General features: G+C 39.4%; 1 protein-coding gene across 2 annotated transcripts in view; it reads right to left on the minus strand.

The window, feature by feature from the left end:
* Nucleotides 1–126: 126 nt before the first annotated feature.
* LOC113051806 (NACHT, LRR and PYD domains-containing protein 3-like) overlaps nt 127–16,313 on the minus strand; it is a 29,795-nt gene continuing 13,608 nt past the window's right edge. For both annotated transcript variants that reach the window (XM_026215905.1, XM_026215906.1), the window contains 2 exons: nt 1,689–1,735; nt 127–1,499 (listed from right to left, as the gene is read on the minus strand). In XM_026215905.1, the coding sequence (XP_026071690.1) occupies nt 967–1,499; nt 1,689–1,735 (580 nt within the window). In that variant the 3' untranslated portion in view covers nt 127–966. The remainder of the gene's footprint in view (nt 1,500–1,688; nt 1,736–16,313) is intronic.

A 16,313-nucleotide genomic window follows, 5' to 3' on the forward strand; every position in this document is an offset into this window, starting at 1 on the left:
ATCTTTTATTTTACATGATCAACATTTATGTTTCCTTAATTATGATGGTAACAATTTATTTAATGTCACTAAAATATAATAAAATACATAAATAAAAAAATACAATGCAGAAGTTAAAAACTGGAGCAACACAACTTTAATATAAACTTGCTAAAAGAAAAGAACACCATAACATTTACCTAAATCAGAACAGGAAGTTAATACATTACCGAAACGAAAAAGATGAAGTGATTAAGCAAAAAAAAAAAAAAAAAAAAGAGCACAGAGCACAAAGAGCACAAACTGTTTTAAGCGTAAGAAGTCAAACGTTCAGCAGGAACACACATTCACTTAATTGATCATAATAACATGCTACTATGTCATTGCTTTTCTCTGTAATTTTAAAACATTTATTTCCTCAATAGTTTTGCATTTAAGTATAACTAAACACATAACTAAACTAAATGCAACTGATTTATTTCTGTTTGACGTGCATATACTAAACAATGCTTAGCTGGCTTACTATAAGGGTCACCCGTTATGCAAAAGTGAAATACAAGCTTGAAGTTTTCATTTATATATAAACACATACACACACACACACACACACACACACACAGTTATTTACAAAATAACAAGTCAGTATGTTTTGCACTGGAAGTAAAGTACAAAAAATAATAATAATGTGACATCACTTACGGACATATCACACTAACATAATAAATATATAATTTAAGCATATTTTAGCACATAGGTGTCAAACTCTGCTCCTGGAGGGCCACAGTCCTGCAGTGTTCAGCTTAAACCTGCTCCAACACACCTACAGTACCTTTAGTTTTCAGCTAATCCTTAAGACCATGACTAGCTGGTTCAGGTGTGTTTAATTAGAGTTGGAGCTGAACTCTCATAGTTTATTTCCTCCACAGGCTCTACAGTATTTAGCTCATGGTCTGAGTGTCTGACACACCTACTTCATAGCTATTGTATTTAACATAAATATACTGAAGATTCACTGTCAACCCCAACACCAAACCCTGCATAGAGGGGCTCAGTAAATGTGGAGTGGAAGGTGTAAATGTGGATCATTTGACCAGTTTCAGAGGAAACACTGTAAAAAGACAAAGAGCCAGCTGGCTGATCTAGATACACTCCTATTATGTTAGAACATAATGAGGGTGCAGGTATGTCAGTTCTTGCATTATTATGCCTGGCATAGTAATTTTTACCAGAGCAGACCAGACTCCAGGACTTTTTATTGAGTCCAAACCTGCAGTCGCTTCCTCCTTTCCTGTTGATACCTTGATATGTGACTGCTATGTGACTCCAGCCACTCCATTCAGCCTCCCAGTAACAGCGTCCAGTCAGGCTCTCTCTACACAGAACCTGCTCGTAGTGCTCAAATCTTTCTGGATGATCAGGATATTGCTGCTCCTCCTCCAAATATGTTGCTTTTTTGTTGTTCTCAGATAGAATGAGATGAGTGTTTACTGTGTTTCGATCAAATGTGAGAACACAGGCATCTGAAGCGAGATTAAACATAAATGATGTCATATGGTCATAGGATGTCATTAGGGCATTGGATTTAGCTTTGGATTATAAGGCACTGTTCTTCTATGGCTGCTGCAGAATTTATGTTAGAAAAACACAATAATGAATTGAAAATATACTGTAGATGTGCATGCAGTCTGCTTGTCAGGGAGAGAACCTACATTTCCGCAGTCCTGGTGTGATTCTGAAGGACTCTCCATGGTCAAAACTAAGCAGAACAGAAAAGGCATGTAAAAATGGTATTAGAAAAACAGATACATAATGGGAGTCCTGAAATGTATGTTTTACTGATTAAATGAGGAGCATTTATTAATTAGCGCTATAATGGCATTAAAATAGGTTTGTGTAATTTTTTTGTTGCCTGTGCACAATGTTAGTATTATAAAATGTTGTTAACAATAACTGTTGTGGCTGTTATTGTTCAGGTACAGTTTCTTTCAACGAATTGTCCAGCCAGATATTTTGTCGAAATTCACTTGTGAGGAATTCTTGACAGCATACTACATCTCTATATAAAGCATAATCATTATATATATATAATTTAAACTTTGTGTAAAGTAATGTAATATTTGGTAACACCATAGGTGTAATTTGCGAGTGGGACATTTGCAAGTCACCAACACTTTCTGCCAGGGTCGATATTGTCCCTACCACTTTTTGAAAGTAATTGAAAAAATATCTTGTGAAAGGTATGTATTAAAGGGAAAACAAGATCAACAAATCATTCTTCATAATCTATTAAAAGGGTGAAAAAAAAACATTTGACTCCTTATGCATGCATAACTCATGCAATGAAATTACATGATATGCAGCTGTCGCACTTTTCGTAATGTCATTATAGCATTTTATTTAAAAAATGGAGCAATTCCTTGTGCTAAATAGGCCTGCCCTCTACTAAAGATTATTCATTGATTAATTTATTAATATAATAATATATTAACCATACTTTAATAGGCTATAGGCATTCTGCACTCAAACTCGCGCATAAAGCAATTGCCTCAAAACACCGGCAAAGTGATTATGAACGTGTCAGGGGAAAAGAAGACATTACATTGTTTTATTAATAAACTAGCGCTTTCTGAGTCAGTGTCTGTGGAAAGATGAGATTGCCGACGCTGACTCACCATCTCCACATGGACGTGCCTTTAATAGAAATGCACCTTTTCATACAGACTACAAAATGAAAGAATAGCCCATTAAAAAAATTGAGTGTGTGAGCTGACCTTATATTTATTTTATTATTCATATATAATTGTATCTATTTTATAATTCATTTATGTATGTGTGTTGGTTATATTTAGGCTACTATTAATCGCAGGTCTCCAGACTGTGACCGACTAAATTTTGTGAGCCCTTGCACTGGCGCAATCACCGTGTTGTTCAACGCATAAAAGCTGCCATTTCCATTGCATATGAGAAACATCAAACGACAACTTGTTTGAACTATGCAGCGCATCAAATGTAGAGCTTGGTTTATACTCGCCACTTCAGCAGGAGCACGAAGGTGTGCACAGCAAAAATGATGCGAATATTGATGGTTTTCCCACTAAAGCAAAGTTAAAGAATACTTCTTAAACCAGAAAAGGTAAACATGTTGGTATTCTTGTGGGGGGAAAACACGCAAGCACTGTCATGTTTAGAATTACTTTTCTTTTTGTTTTGTTTTCAACTTAAAAAAAAAAGCTAATTGTGCTCACCTGTCCCTCATGTATTTTCCTCCCTATTTAAAGTGCACCTTACCCTTTTGTGTTTGTTGGTCTGTGGCTGAATATGTTTCCGTGCCTCCCTGTCTGGTTGGTCTTGTACCCTTGTTTCGTCTAGTCCTTGTGATTCTATGTTCTTGTCTTGCTCCTTGTTTTAGTAATTTGTTTGTTCTTGCCCTTTGCTTTCATTTGTAACATTTTAGTTTTCTAGTCTTGGTTTTGTTTGATCATTCTCAAGTTGGTTAAATTGGTAATTTCTTATTTTGTTACTTTACTTTTATTAGTTCATTGGTTTATATTCTTTGTCTTGGATTTAACTTTGTTTTTCTGGAGCTTTGTCCTGTCTAGTCTTGTGTTCGAGTTCCTGACCTGTCCCCATGTGTCCTGCCCTGGTTCTACCAGCCTGGCATGTGGTTTGTCTCCAGAGTCCGTGGTCAAGTTTCTGAGCTCTGCTCTATGGTGCCTTGTGTGGCTTTCTCTATCAGCCTGGTCTTGCTGCCCCCTCTGTTGCCCAAGTATTCTGCCAGTTGTTTCCTGAAGCCTTCCCTAGCTTGCCTAGTTTGTGTTCCTGTTGTGGCATCTGTTGTGCACTTCTACTTATTGTATCAGTCTGTCTTGTCAATAAAACCTTGTTATCTCCCTGCAATTGGGTCCTCCTGCCCAGATCCCTGACAACGTTAGCGAGGTTTCAATAAGCACAAGACACGACATAAGGCAGGGGAGAAGACCCAGGATCAGGAGCGTATGCGAACATGAGGTAATAATCTGGTGGAGAACAAAGGGGAGAGAAGGCTAGAAGTATTCTAGCCTTCTCTATATATCGAGGAAGACTGCAGGTTGCAGTCGAAACATGTCAAGGTAAAGAAAAAGCTTTTTTTTTCTCCACATGAACGTTTTTATCTTTCTAGAAGAAAACTGTCTGGATTTTAATCATTGAGAAGACAAAATGAAAATCTTTTGAACTAAGGCTAGAAGTAGACGGTCTAATCAGAGAAAGCAGGTGCGGAGAGAAGGAAGAATGAGAGACAGCTGTGAGTGATAATGAGTTGAGTGGAAAAGGGTGTGATGGAGACCAACCAGAAGAGGGAGGAAGAGACCGGAGAATACCCGGTTCATGACACAATTGTGCTCCTTCCTGCAAAATAATTATCTCTATGAAGGGTTTCAGGTCCGGCCATAGCACAGAAACTGCACTTGTTAAAATTACAATTGACTTGTTTCTTGCGTCAGATCAAGGCTGCATCTCATTGCTTGTTTTACATGCTCTTGGTGCTGCATTAGACACCATAGATCATGACATACTCCTAGATCAATTACAAAACTATACAGGTATTCCAGGGCAGTCTCTAAGATGGTTTAGATCCTACCTCTCCGACCGCTAACATTTTGTTTATTTAAATGGGGAGTCATCTCATTTATCACCAGTAAAACATGGGAGTGCAACAAGGATCTGTCCTAGGTCCTCGGCTATTTTAATATACATGTTGCCCCTTGGTAAAATTATTAGAAAATACGGGATTAGTTCCCACTGTTATGCTAATGATACTCAACTATATATCTCAAAGAGACCAGAGGAAACTTCTAAATTATCTAAACTAACAGAGTGTGTTAAAAATGTATAAGATTGGATGACCAATACATTTCTCCTATTAATTCGGATAAGACCGAGATATTATTATTATTATTGGACCAAAAAACAGTACACAGAATATAGTAGACTAAAGTTTGCAACTAGACAGATGTACTGTTACTTCCTCTGCAGTCCTCTGCAAAAAGCTGGGTGTTATATTAGACAGCAACCATAATTCCCATGTTACAAAAACAGCATTCTCCCATCTTAGAAACATTACCAAGCTATGAAACATGTTACCTGCTTCTGATCCAGTAAAGCTTGTTCCTGCATTCATGACCTCTAGACTGGACTATTGTAATGGACTTCTAGGAGGTTGTACTGCATCTCCAATAAACAGCTACAGGTTATCCAAAATGCAGCGGGTAGAGTTCTTACCAGGTCAAGAAAATATGATCATATTACCCCAATTTTACAGTCTCTGCACTGGCTACCTATTAAGTTCTGTATCAGTTACAAATTATTATTATTACTTACCTATAAGACCCTAAATGGTTTAGCTCCTGTGTACCTAACTAGCCTTATACCACACTACAATCCATCACGCTACTTAAGGTCACAAAACGCTGGACATTTGGTAGTTCCTAGGATAGCAAAGTCCACTAAAGGAGGTAGAGCTTTTTCACTTTTGGCTCCCAAACTCTGGAATAGCCTCCTGATAACGTTCAGGGTTCAGACACGCTCTCTGTTTAAATCTAGATTAAAAACACATCTCTTTCACCAAGCATTCAAATAATGCATCTCATAATTTGTGACTGCAGTTGTATCTGATCAAATGCACATTATTATTCTTTAGCTTAGGGTTAAACTAATTAATTTTACTTTGCTGGAACAGCAGCTACACTATTTGTGTCTCTATTTGTTTCTCTGTTTTGTCATGGGATTTATATTATGTCTCGTATACATTTTTTCTGAAAATTCCTATCATATGCACATAAACTGACAGTCACCACTGATAAGCTACAACTAAATATAGTAGAGATTAAAATTTCTGTAAAGTTGCTTTGCAGTGATTTGTATCATAAAAAGCGCAATTCAACTTGAATTGAATTAAATAAAAATGTTTTAAGCTAGTTTGTCATTGTATCTTACTGTTTTATTGTTGTTGTGCATTTTAATAAAAATTAACAATAAATGCATTTTTTTTGTCTTAAAAGGTGAAAGCTGTATAGACGTAAGCAAAACAGACAATTATCTTTTATTGTAAAACCTAACAAGATCGCAAAATCAAAAGTAAAAGCATCCGAACTTGGGATTATAAAATAGAAAAAAGAGTATCTCCCCTTCACAAAATTCAAATCACAAATAATACTACTGATTAGGGGTGTAACGGTATGCAAAAATCACGGTTCGGTACGTACCTCGGTTTTAAAGTCACAAGTTCGATTCATTTTCGGTACAGTAAGGGAAAGAAATGCAAACATTAAACTGCAGGTTGTTTATTACTATACACTTTTTTTTTTTTTTTATAGTTTTTAATAAAATATATATATAAAATAGTGGTGGGCCGTTATCGGCGTTAACTTGCTGCGTTAATGCAAGACTCTTATCTGAATCGAGCTCTCTTCTGCGAAGTTCTCCACGAAGTCCTTCCTGCACCCGAACAAACAAATACAAATCGCAGTTTGAACAAACAAAAAGATGTGATAGAGCCCAATTCAGTACTCGCGGTGTTCTGGTGTTCAGGGCTCACGCAGAGAAAGGCGTCTCAAAACACTTGAACACCGAATTTGCTTATTTTTGCTCTTGTGCTTTCAAATACATACAAAATATGTCAAAATATCCACCTTGGAAATTATGCTCGAAAAAACTGTCAGTTATTTCTTAAGTCAAAGTAAACAGTTGAGGAAAAAAATGGGATGTGTATTATATTGGATGTGTTCATCGTCTCTTAAAGTGACCGCGCCTAATTTAGCTACTGGCTGCTGTAATGTTAATCCAAGAAAATGAAAATTAAAATCACTCATTGCTCTTGACTGAATTACTTTGTAGTTTTAACAGTCAAACCAAAAATTATTCAGACACCAGATATAATTTTTGATATATATAGCAAAACTGTAATAATGTGAGAAATGTTGAAGGTGTCTGAATAAATGTAGGTTTGATTGTATATTTAATTTTTACATTGAAAACTATCCAGTGCTATTTTACATTTAATTATTTGGTTTCTGTACCTTGACACCTATAAACTTGAAAAAAAAACTTAAACATTGGTATGAAACAGGCGTAAGGTTGTTTGCACCTTGTGCAACGTGGAATTAGTTTACAGATTTTTCAAGCACTTTGTGATGCATTTTGGAAACCGGAAATGAGCCCCTTTTCTAAAACACCAACTAGCTTGATAAACCCCTTTTCAAAGACTTACTGTTTGTCAATTTTATTTGGGTAACACATATTCTGAATGCCTTCGGCAGAATTCGAATGAGCCATTTTAATCTAGATGAATCTAGATTCATCTAGATTAATTTCAAGATCACAGTGAGATTAATCTAGATTTAAAAAATGTATCTATGCCCACCTCTAAAATAAAAATAAAATACTGCTGCAAAGTTCTCCACTAAATAAAATACTCTCAGTCTCAAACCAATATTATATAATAAAATATAATGAAAAATAAAAATAAATAAATATGATTACAGTGCAGCATTACCAATCCCAGTTTGTAGGCCTGCTTCACAAGAACCGTGCCGTGCCTGCTGCTGTAAGTGACGGAGACCACCGACAGAACAGGCTCATAGTCAAAATAGACTATATTTGACAGGTGCAATATTTGAAAATTGATAATTATTAATTTATTTTTTAAATTACATTTATATCTGAATTTATGTCAACCTATAGACTTTCAAACATCAAAGTGTCATGAATTAATATGTATTTGTGTACAAAATGACATTTAAACATATTTCCTATTCTATTTTGCCTGGAAATGCTTCCAACACGCTTGCGTGTCGCGTGAAAAATAGGCGTCGGTTCTATTTCTAGCATTCACACGTTTTCCGCGCGGCTCGAGCCGTGCCTGAGGTGCGCATCTCACGCAGGCAGTCTGCAAGCTCTAACCTGTTAACATGGGAGTCGAATTAAAAATGGAAACGCCACGCAGCTGAGACGCTTGCGCCACGCATCCAGTGTGTCGCCGGCCTTAAGAATCAGCTGCAGGGCGGGATTTGCGCTGGACGCGGAGACTTCCGCCACTTAAAGAGCCAGTAAGATGAAAATTATAAGCTTCCTATCACTTTTTATAAGTCCTGTACATTAGGTCTAATTCCATCCAAGGTTAAAAAACATTGTCATTTTGTCAAAAATTCTCAGAGATCCCCAAACGGTTCGCACGAAGCTGTTCAAAAGATTCAATTTCCTTAAACCCCACCTTTCGGTAGCATACTGTGTTCTGATTGGTCAACTAAAATAGTCAGGTTTTATTGGTTGTTCCGCACACACCTCCACGGTAAACTTTGCGTTAGCATCTGTTTGGGGTGAATTTTGTCTTATTCCTCTCATCGCGAAGCAAACAGTAAAATAAAAAACTTGAACAGTCTCGCTGCTTTTTCTTCTGTGTGGGTGTATTCAAGCCGCGAGCTTCAGTTTGAATCTGAATAGCGCGTTCAGCGCGGGGGCGTGGTCACATTAGATATAACGAAGGGAGACACGAAAAACAGACATCGCGTTGTTTTCATATGGATTACATTATCACAGAATATCTGTTTTCGGCAGCACTTGTTTAGTTTTAAAGTAGTGATGTCAAGCTTTCTATATATATCTATCTCATGTCTCTTCGTTGAGTATTCACAGAGTTACACTTCATTTTAATGACGTGTTTGTACATGATGATCACCGCAGACAGGCTGCAGACAGCACACATACTGATAAGACGCTAGGGAGAAAACAAATACATAACTTCATAATCATACTTCGCGTTGTGATTCGGAGATGCTCGTTGTTCTGAATAAAGTTGGTAATGAACCCTCTTTTATGGCCAAACGCTTTGAAAATCCCGCTGTACTCACCGAAATTAGAAAAGCAGTCATCAGTGAAATGTTGTGAACACAACAAAAGGGATTTGTTGTACTGCTCTGGTATTGTGGTAAAAATGAATTTTAGCCATTGCTTCTTCTGATTTTAATTCTTTGGCAGTTAAAATTAAACAAACTTGCCTTAACAATTAAAAACATCCTCGACATGATGCTATCACACCAACCAGAGCGTCTGTGTGGGGGGGTGGGGCAGGTCAGAATTCCGGTTTCTCCCAAGACGGTAATCGGAGATTATTATGCAAAGTGTTCCTAGTGACGTACATAGAGATGGGCAAAAGATTTGAAATCTATAATGACTCGTTTCAGCGATTCAGAGTCGACTCCTTACTTTAGATGCCATTAACTTTATAAATCGTGTATTTTTTGGTTTAATTACTTTGCACATTGTTTACACTGATGGACAGCTACATCATACACTGTAATACAGGTAATTTTTGATTTCCCATCTGCGTGGCTCTTTAATATGTTCGTTTGGAAACACGAAAATGTACTTATTTTCTGCGCACAAAATATTGCATTCCGTCATTCGGTACACACGTGCACCGTACCAAAAGCCCTGTACCGAAACGGTCCAGTACAAATACACGTACCGTTACACCCCTACTACTGATGAAAAAGAACAGTTTGAATGTTAACCACTTTCATTAACATATAACTATAAACTATGATTAAAATTCATCACCATGCATTTATTACAATGGTTCTCAATTCCAGTCCTCATGCCCCCCCCCCCCCCCCTGCTCTGCACATTTTGTATTTTTCTCTTATGGTTTCAGACGTTTATTCTATTCAAATGTAAGTGCCCTGCGAAGTGAACATCACAGGATATTCCACAATGATTCTAGTTCTATGAGAACGTATATGTTTCATTTAAAGTGCATTGAAGTGTGCTAGACGTGAATTTAAATTGTATTTATTTATAGAGGTATATGGAGTCACACTTGTCTATGCGTGAAGATGTTGCACAGTGCAAATCTGTGAATGAATGTTCAGAAGTGAAGTCAAGTTTAACAAATTTCCCCTGCTCATGGAGTAGAGGGCAATGAACACTGTGTAGGGACCATATCAATCGGAATACAGTTCATACCCGGAGCTCACGTTTAACGAGTTGATTATCTGAATCAGGTGTGTTAACAAAGAAAGAGGTGCGAAATATGCAGAGCTTTGGGTCACAATTACTGGAATTGAGAAATGCTGGACTAATAGCATATTCTAGCAAAAAAAAAAAAAAAACTCAGAAAGTTAGTCACAAAAGAACAACCAGTGGGAAGAATGAGTCTGGAGCCCTGAATTGCCCAGCTCCCCCTGTCAATGATCTAGCACCCCCTCAGCACCTGTGTTCAATATTCTCTGGTGCCGCCCCGGTACATACATAAATACATCAATGTATTTTTGAAAAGCGAAAATTTAGTTTTTCCAACTGTAAAAATGTCCCCATGTATATAAGGTTATATATAAATAGTTGCAGTGTGTTCCCACCACTATTCAAAACAAAGTTACGCCACTGGGTAACACATTGTTTTGACTAAGCAGACATCAACATTTTGGGGGTAAAATATCTCTTGGCACAAAAACTTTGTATGTAAAATGTTTGTGTAGTCATTAGGCTGCTGGACTCATTGCATATGCTTGCTCAAAATAAAACACAATGAAATAATAATTTAATAGAATGCTTTTTTTTTAATCATTGACATGACAATCAACACTTCCCATGTTGAAGTTCTTCATGATTTAACTACTTACTTTTACCACTGGTGTTCTACTTCCAGTGTAAGTACATTTGAGGGCCTGTGAGAATTGATTCTCACTGAGCAGTTTAAAAGTATTGTTCCAGAAAATGTGTTAAAAAAAGTGTTAGCTGACGATTTTGTGGTAATGCACAAAAATAGGGTTGGTGACTATAGATTGAATAGGGATAGGAATTGTAGTGAGGATTGTTGGAGAACGAATTTTTGGAAATCTAATTTATTAAAAACAGATTTTATTAAATGTACCTCCAAGAGCTCTTCCTGATTCTCTATATCATTATTGTTTTGAAGAAGGGCATTGGAAAAAAGAATGTTCTGTCCTAAAAAGTAACCAAATGTGTGGTAAGGGTTTCATAAGATCGCAAAATGTTTCATCTCCGGTATTTTTGACTGATTTTGTTCATCCTGAGCTTTGTCCTGGTGAGAAACCATTGCAAGTTGTCCCAGTGGATGAATATTTGCTTGGATTAAACCCGAGTTATATTCTGTTTGTGATGGAGGAGTTTGTTTCATTGCCAGGGGAGCTAAGATTGTACCGTAAATGTAAATGAAAATGAAAATGATTTTGCGTGACACTGGTGCTTCCGAATCCTTCATTTTAGAGTCTTCACTACCTTTTTCAACAGCATTAAGTTTGGGAAAGAGTGTGTTGGTTCAGGGAATAGCATTTATGTGCATGTATGTTCTGCTGCACAAGGTATTGTCATGATTATGGCTTCTTCTCCTCTTTCTCTGTCTCCCTCGTGGTCACATACTCACACTATCACGTACACACATCGACTCCTCAACTCATTATCACTTTCAGCTGTTTCCCCTTTTTTTACTGTGCTGCCTCTGATAGCTATGACTGCAGTATAGATCTTCTCCCAGGTACAACGCCCCCTCCGAGGTAGACTATACTCATTATCCGCCCCCGAGAGGGAGGCGCTCGAGAAATACCTTTCTGAGTCGCTCAACGCGGGTACCTTCGTTCCTTCCTCGTCTCTAGCGGGAGCCGGTTTCTTCTTTGTTAAGAAGAAAGATGGCTCCCTGCGTCCCTGCATAGACTATCAGGGTTTAAATGAGATCACTGTCTCGCTACAACGTTTTCTCGGGTTTGCAAATTTTTATCGCCGTTTTATACGAAATTTCAGTCAAGTAGCCGCACCCCTTACAGCTCTGACCTCAGTCAAGTCCCAGTTTAGATGGTCAGATTCTGCGCAGACTGCGTTCGACGTTCTAAAATCTCTTTTTACTACCGCGCCTATACTTTTTACTCCTGACTTCACTAAACAATTTATAGTCGAGGTCGATGCCTCTGAAGTAGGGGTCGGGGCTGTGCTTTCCCAGCGCTCCACCGCTGACGGAAAGATACACCCTTGCGACCGCGAGCTGCTCACCATCCGTCTAGCGTTAGGCGAATGGCGACAGTGGCTAGAAAGGAGCTCCCGTTTCTTTTATCGTCTTGACAGATCACCGAAACCTAGAATATATCCGCAAGGCCAAGAGACTAAACGCTCGTCAGGCCTGCTGGCCGTTATTCTTTACCCGTTTCAATTTTACCATCTCGTATCGTCCAGGTAACAAGAACGTCAAGCCCGATGCACTTCTTTTTGACTCATCTTTTTGACTCCTCTGCATCTTCTGATCCTGAGGAAATTATTCCCCCGGGTCATGTTGTTGGCACGACCGTCTGGGGAATAGAGAAGCTGGTTAAGCGTTCCCTTTCTCGTGTCATAGTCCCGCGCAACTGCCCTAAGGGGCTCCTTTTCGTCCCTGTATCCGCGTGTCGAGCTGTCCTTCAATGGGGACACACCTCTAAATTGACAGCCCATCGCTTTTATCCATCAGCGCTTTTGGTGGTCTTCTTTAGAACGAGACGTGCGACGGTTTATTGCCTCCAGTGATACATGCGCACAGACAAAGGCTGACAATTCCCCTCCGGCCGGTCTACTTCGTCCGTTACCAGTTCCAACACGACCGTGGTCTCACTTAGCTCTCGACTTTATCACCGGGCTTCCTCTCTCAGAGGGTAACACCGTTATTCTGACCGTGGTAGATCGTTTTTCTAAGTCGGCCAATTTTATTCCACTCGCTAAACTCCCCTCTGCCAAGGAGACCACCCAGATTATGGTTGATCAGGTTTTTAAGCTACATGGTTTACCCACTGATATTGTGTCTGATAGAGGCCCCTAATTTTCTTCTCAATTTTGGAAAGAGTTTTGTCGCCTGATTGGGGCATCCGTTAGCCTTTTGTCCGGGTTTCACCCCCAGACGAACGGTCAAGCAGAACGGACTAATCAAATTGTCGCCCGAATGCTCCGCAGTCTCACCCATCAGAATCCCACATCATGGTCACAGCAACTTTCCTGGGCCGAATACGCCCATTATTCGCTCCCCTCCTCTGCTACTGGTCTTTCGCCCTTTTATTGCTGTCTCGGTTATCAACCTCCCATATGGAGGAGAGTGCAATCTGCTCTCTGTCGAGCTAGAAGACGCATGACAGTTACGGCCAATAGGCGCAGAATTAAGAGTCCTCGCTACATTTGCGGCCAAAGAGTGTGGTTATCCACTTCAAATTTACCTCTCCGGTCCGAATCACGTAAATTGTCTCCCCGCTATGTTGGACCATTTCGCATTGTTAAAGTCATTAATCCTGTAGTGGTAAAGCTTCACCTTCCGCCTAATCTACGCTGAGTCCATCCCATGTTTCACGTCGTCAATATCTGGTCGACTGGGAGGGGTATGGTCCTGAGGAGAGAAGTTGGGTTCCCTCCCGGGACGTCCTGGATCCTTACTCATTGATGATTTTCTCCGGACCCGCCAGTTGTCCTCAGGAGCGCCAGGGGGCGCTCGTTGAGAGAGGGGTACTGTCATGATCCAGGCTTTTTCTCCTCTTTCTCTGTCTCCCTCTTGTGGTCACATACTCACACTATCACGCACACACATCCACTCCTCCGCTCATTATCACTTTCAGCTGTTTCCCCTTTCGTTCCCTTCTCCTCATCTGTCCCTTCTTTTGCCCTTGATTGTCTCGGCTTCTTATTCCCTCTTTCTAGCCCTGTCTTGTTGTCGGATTATTCAATGACCTCTCTTGAGACACCGTGGAATGTAAAGTCGTTTCTTCTACTGTGAGTAGTCATTGGACTCTGTGTTTTCCAGCTGTGCCTGTTTGCAGAGTACCTGTGCTGCTCCTGCCCGTGGCTGTTCACACTGCCGGCTGTCTTCACTGTTTCGGACTGGCTGTATACATCTCTGGGTCCCTGCCTCTGCCCTAGTGCAAATTTTTTTTTTTTTTTCTTAGACCCAGTCGTCTAGCTATTTCTGTTTTGGCTCTGATCGAAGCCTGTGATTTTTGTTCTAAATTATTCAGTGAAGACAATTTGCTTTATTAAAGACTGTTAACTGCACCCCGCCCTAGTCTTCCATCGTTCTTACCTCTAACAGGTATAGATATTGCAGTCTGAATTGGTGAACTTATGTGGTCTTTATGGGTAAGTTACAGTCTAGTTAAGGTTTTAGCCCTAATGAGCTGGTTTTGGGGCACAAAATTCGTCGTCCTTTTTAGATGACTGCATGAAAGGAAAAGAGCCTGCGATAAGCCTGTTGAACAATGTTAGTGGGTTTAGGTGGAGTTTTTTTTTATTTGGTGTGGCAAGTTGCACAAGAGAATTTGGAGAAAAAGCAGGGGAAAAAGAAGCGTTTATTTGATTGGGGATCTGAAATGCGTTTTATCCCGGCTGAAAAGAGTTTTCTCCAGGTGATCAGGTCCTGGTATTATTGCCTATGCCTGCATCACCCTTTTGGGCCAAATTCTTGGGTTAAGGTTAAGATTATCTTGAATTATCTTATTTCCACACCGTTTTAATGAAATCTGAGCAGTTTTGTCATGTTAACCTGTTAAAGCCATATTTCTCTCGTAATAGAGTAGATTCTAAGACTTCGGCTGAACTAACAGCTTCCGAGGGGGATGGGATCCCACCTGGGGAAAAGGAGGTTGAAGCTCCTGCAAATTGTGTGTTGCAAACTAGATTGACAAATTCCGAAACGCTGTGTAATTTGGAAAATTTAATGAGTTATTTGTCTACTATCCAGCAGGGGGGATTAATAAAGGTAATGCATGAATGTTCAGCTTTGTTTGGTGGTATTCCATCACGTACTCATCTTATTGAACATGATGTAAATGGGAGTTACGTGTTGCCATTCGTCAACCTTTTAATTGTAGGCCATTTGTAAAAAAAAGGCGTTAGAGGCTGAGGTTCAGTATTTACTGGACAATGGTTTAGCAAAACCATCTTGCTCCAATTTGGCTTCTCCATGTCTACTTTTAAAAACATCAGGTAACTCTTATAGATTTTACACCGATGACCGAAAGATAAATAAGATCACTAGGCCTAAATTCGTCAGTAAATTTGACCTGTTGAAAGGATACTGGCAGGTGCCATTAACATTTTGGGCCAAAGAGTTCACAGCCTTTATTACGTCTTGCGGATTATATTCTTACTCTTAGAAATGCGCCAGAGACGTTTCAGAGATTGATGAACCAGGTTGTGTCAGGAATTTCTGGATGTGCCGTTTATTTAGATGACGCAATTGTTTGTAGTGATACTTGGGAACAGCATCTGGAGTGTGTTTGTGCTTTGTTTTCTCATCTAGCTGAGGCTCAACATACTGTCAATTTAGCCAAATGTGAGTTTGCGATGGCAACTGTGGTCTAATTGGGAAGTGAAAATACATGCTATCAAGCAATTCCATATTCAGCTTTGGAAAAAGAACTCATGCATTTTCTGGGTATGGCGGGGTATTACCGGGGGTTTTGCCACAATTTTTTATCTGTTGTGAGCACAGAGACTAATTTGTTGAGAGCATCTGTTAAGTTTGTTTGGTCCCCTGGTTGGAAATGTAAAACCTTTGCTCTCTTAAACTCCAATCTTAGCAGTGCCGCAGTTCAACAAACCTTTCGTGGTTCCAGTGGAAGCTAGCCAGATCGGGGCAGGTACAATACTCCTTTAGACTGGGATGGATGGTTTTGATCACCCATAGGTTATTTCTTGCACAAATTCAATTCTTATCAAGAAAGTTATTCGGTTATTGAAAAAGAAGCACTTGCTTTGATATGGGCCCTTCAATATTTCAATGTGTATGTAGGGGGAGGGGGCTCAAATTATTGTTTATACAGATCACAACAAGTTGACTTTTCTGCGTTCGTTGCAGAGCCCAAGTCAGCAATTGATGAGGTGGGTTTTGTTTTTGCAAACCTATAATTTGCAAATGAATCATATTTGAGGCACAGACAATGTTGGTATTGTTCTTTGCTGTTTTTTTTCTACTTCTTAAAAGTGCTTCTAGGATCCAGATTGCTGGAGTGTGGCAGAGATGGGATATGGGTACGCTGAATGGGGATGACTGTTATCTTACTAATTGTGTTTTGATCTTAGGAAACTTAGAGGGGGAGTAGTGATGTTGTAATAATGGGAGTACTGGGGGGGGGCTGTGTTTTTTCTTTTTTAATTTTTGGTTTGCAGGTATACGGGTTACTTGTGGGTGTTTCTTTCAACCGGAGGATTATTTTTTGGAGTTATAGGGGCATGATGTGATCACGCTAACCGGACCTGCTGCTTTCTCTTTTGTTTCATTGTTTATTTTGTTTGCATACAGTTTAGACCTTGAGCTCACAGTCCACCGCCATGGACAC

The sequence above is a fragment of the Carassius auratus genome, chromosome 32 (genome assembly GCF_003368295.1).
Source record: "Carassius auratus strain Wakin chromosome 32, ASM336829v1, whole genome shotgun sequence".
NCBI lineage: Eukaryota > Metazoa > Chordata > Actinopteri > Cypriniformes > Cyprinidae > Carassius > Carassius auratus.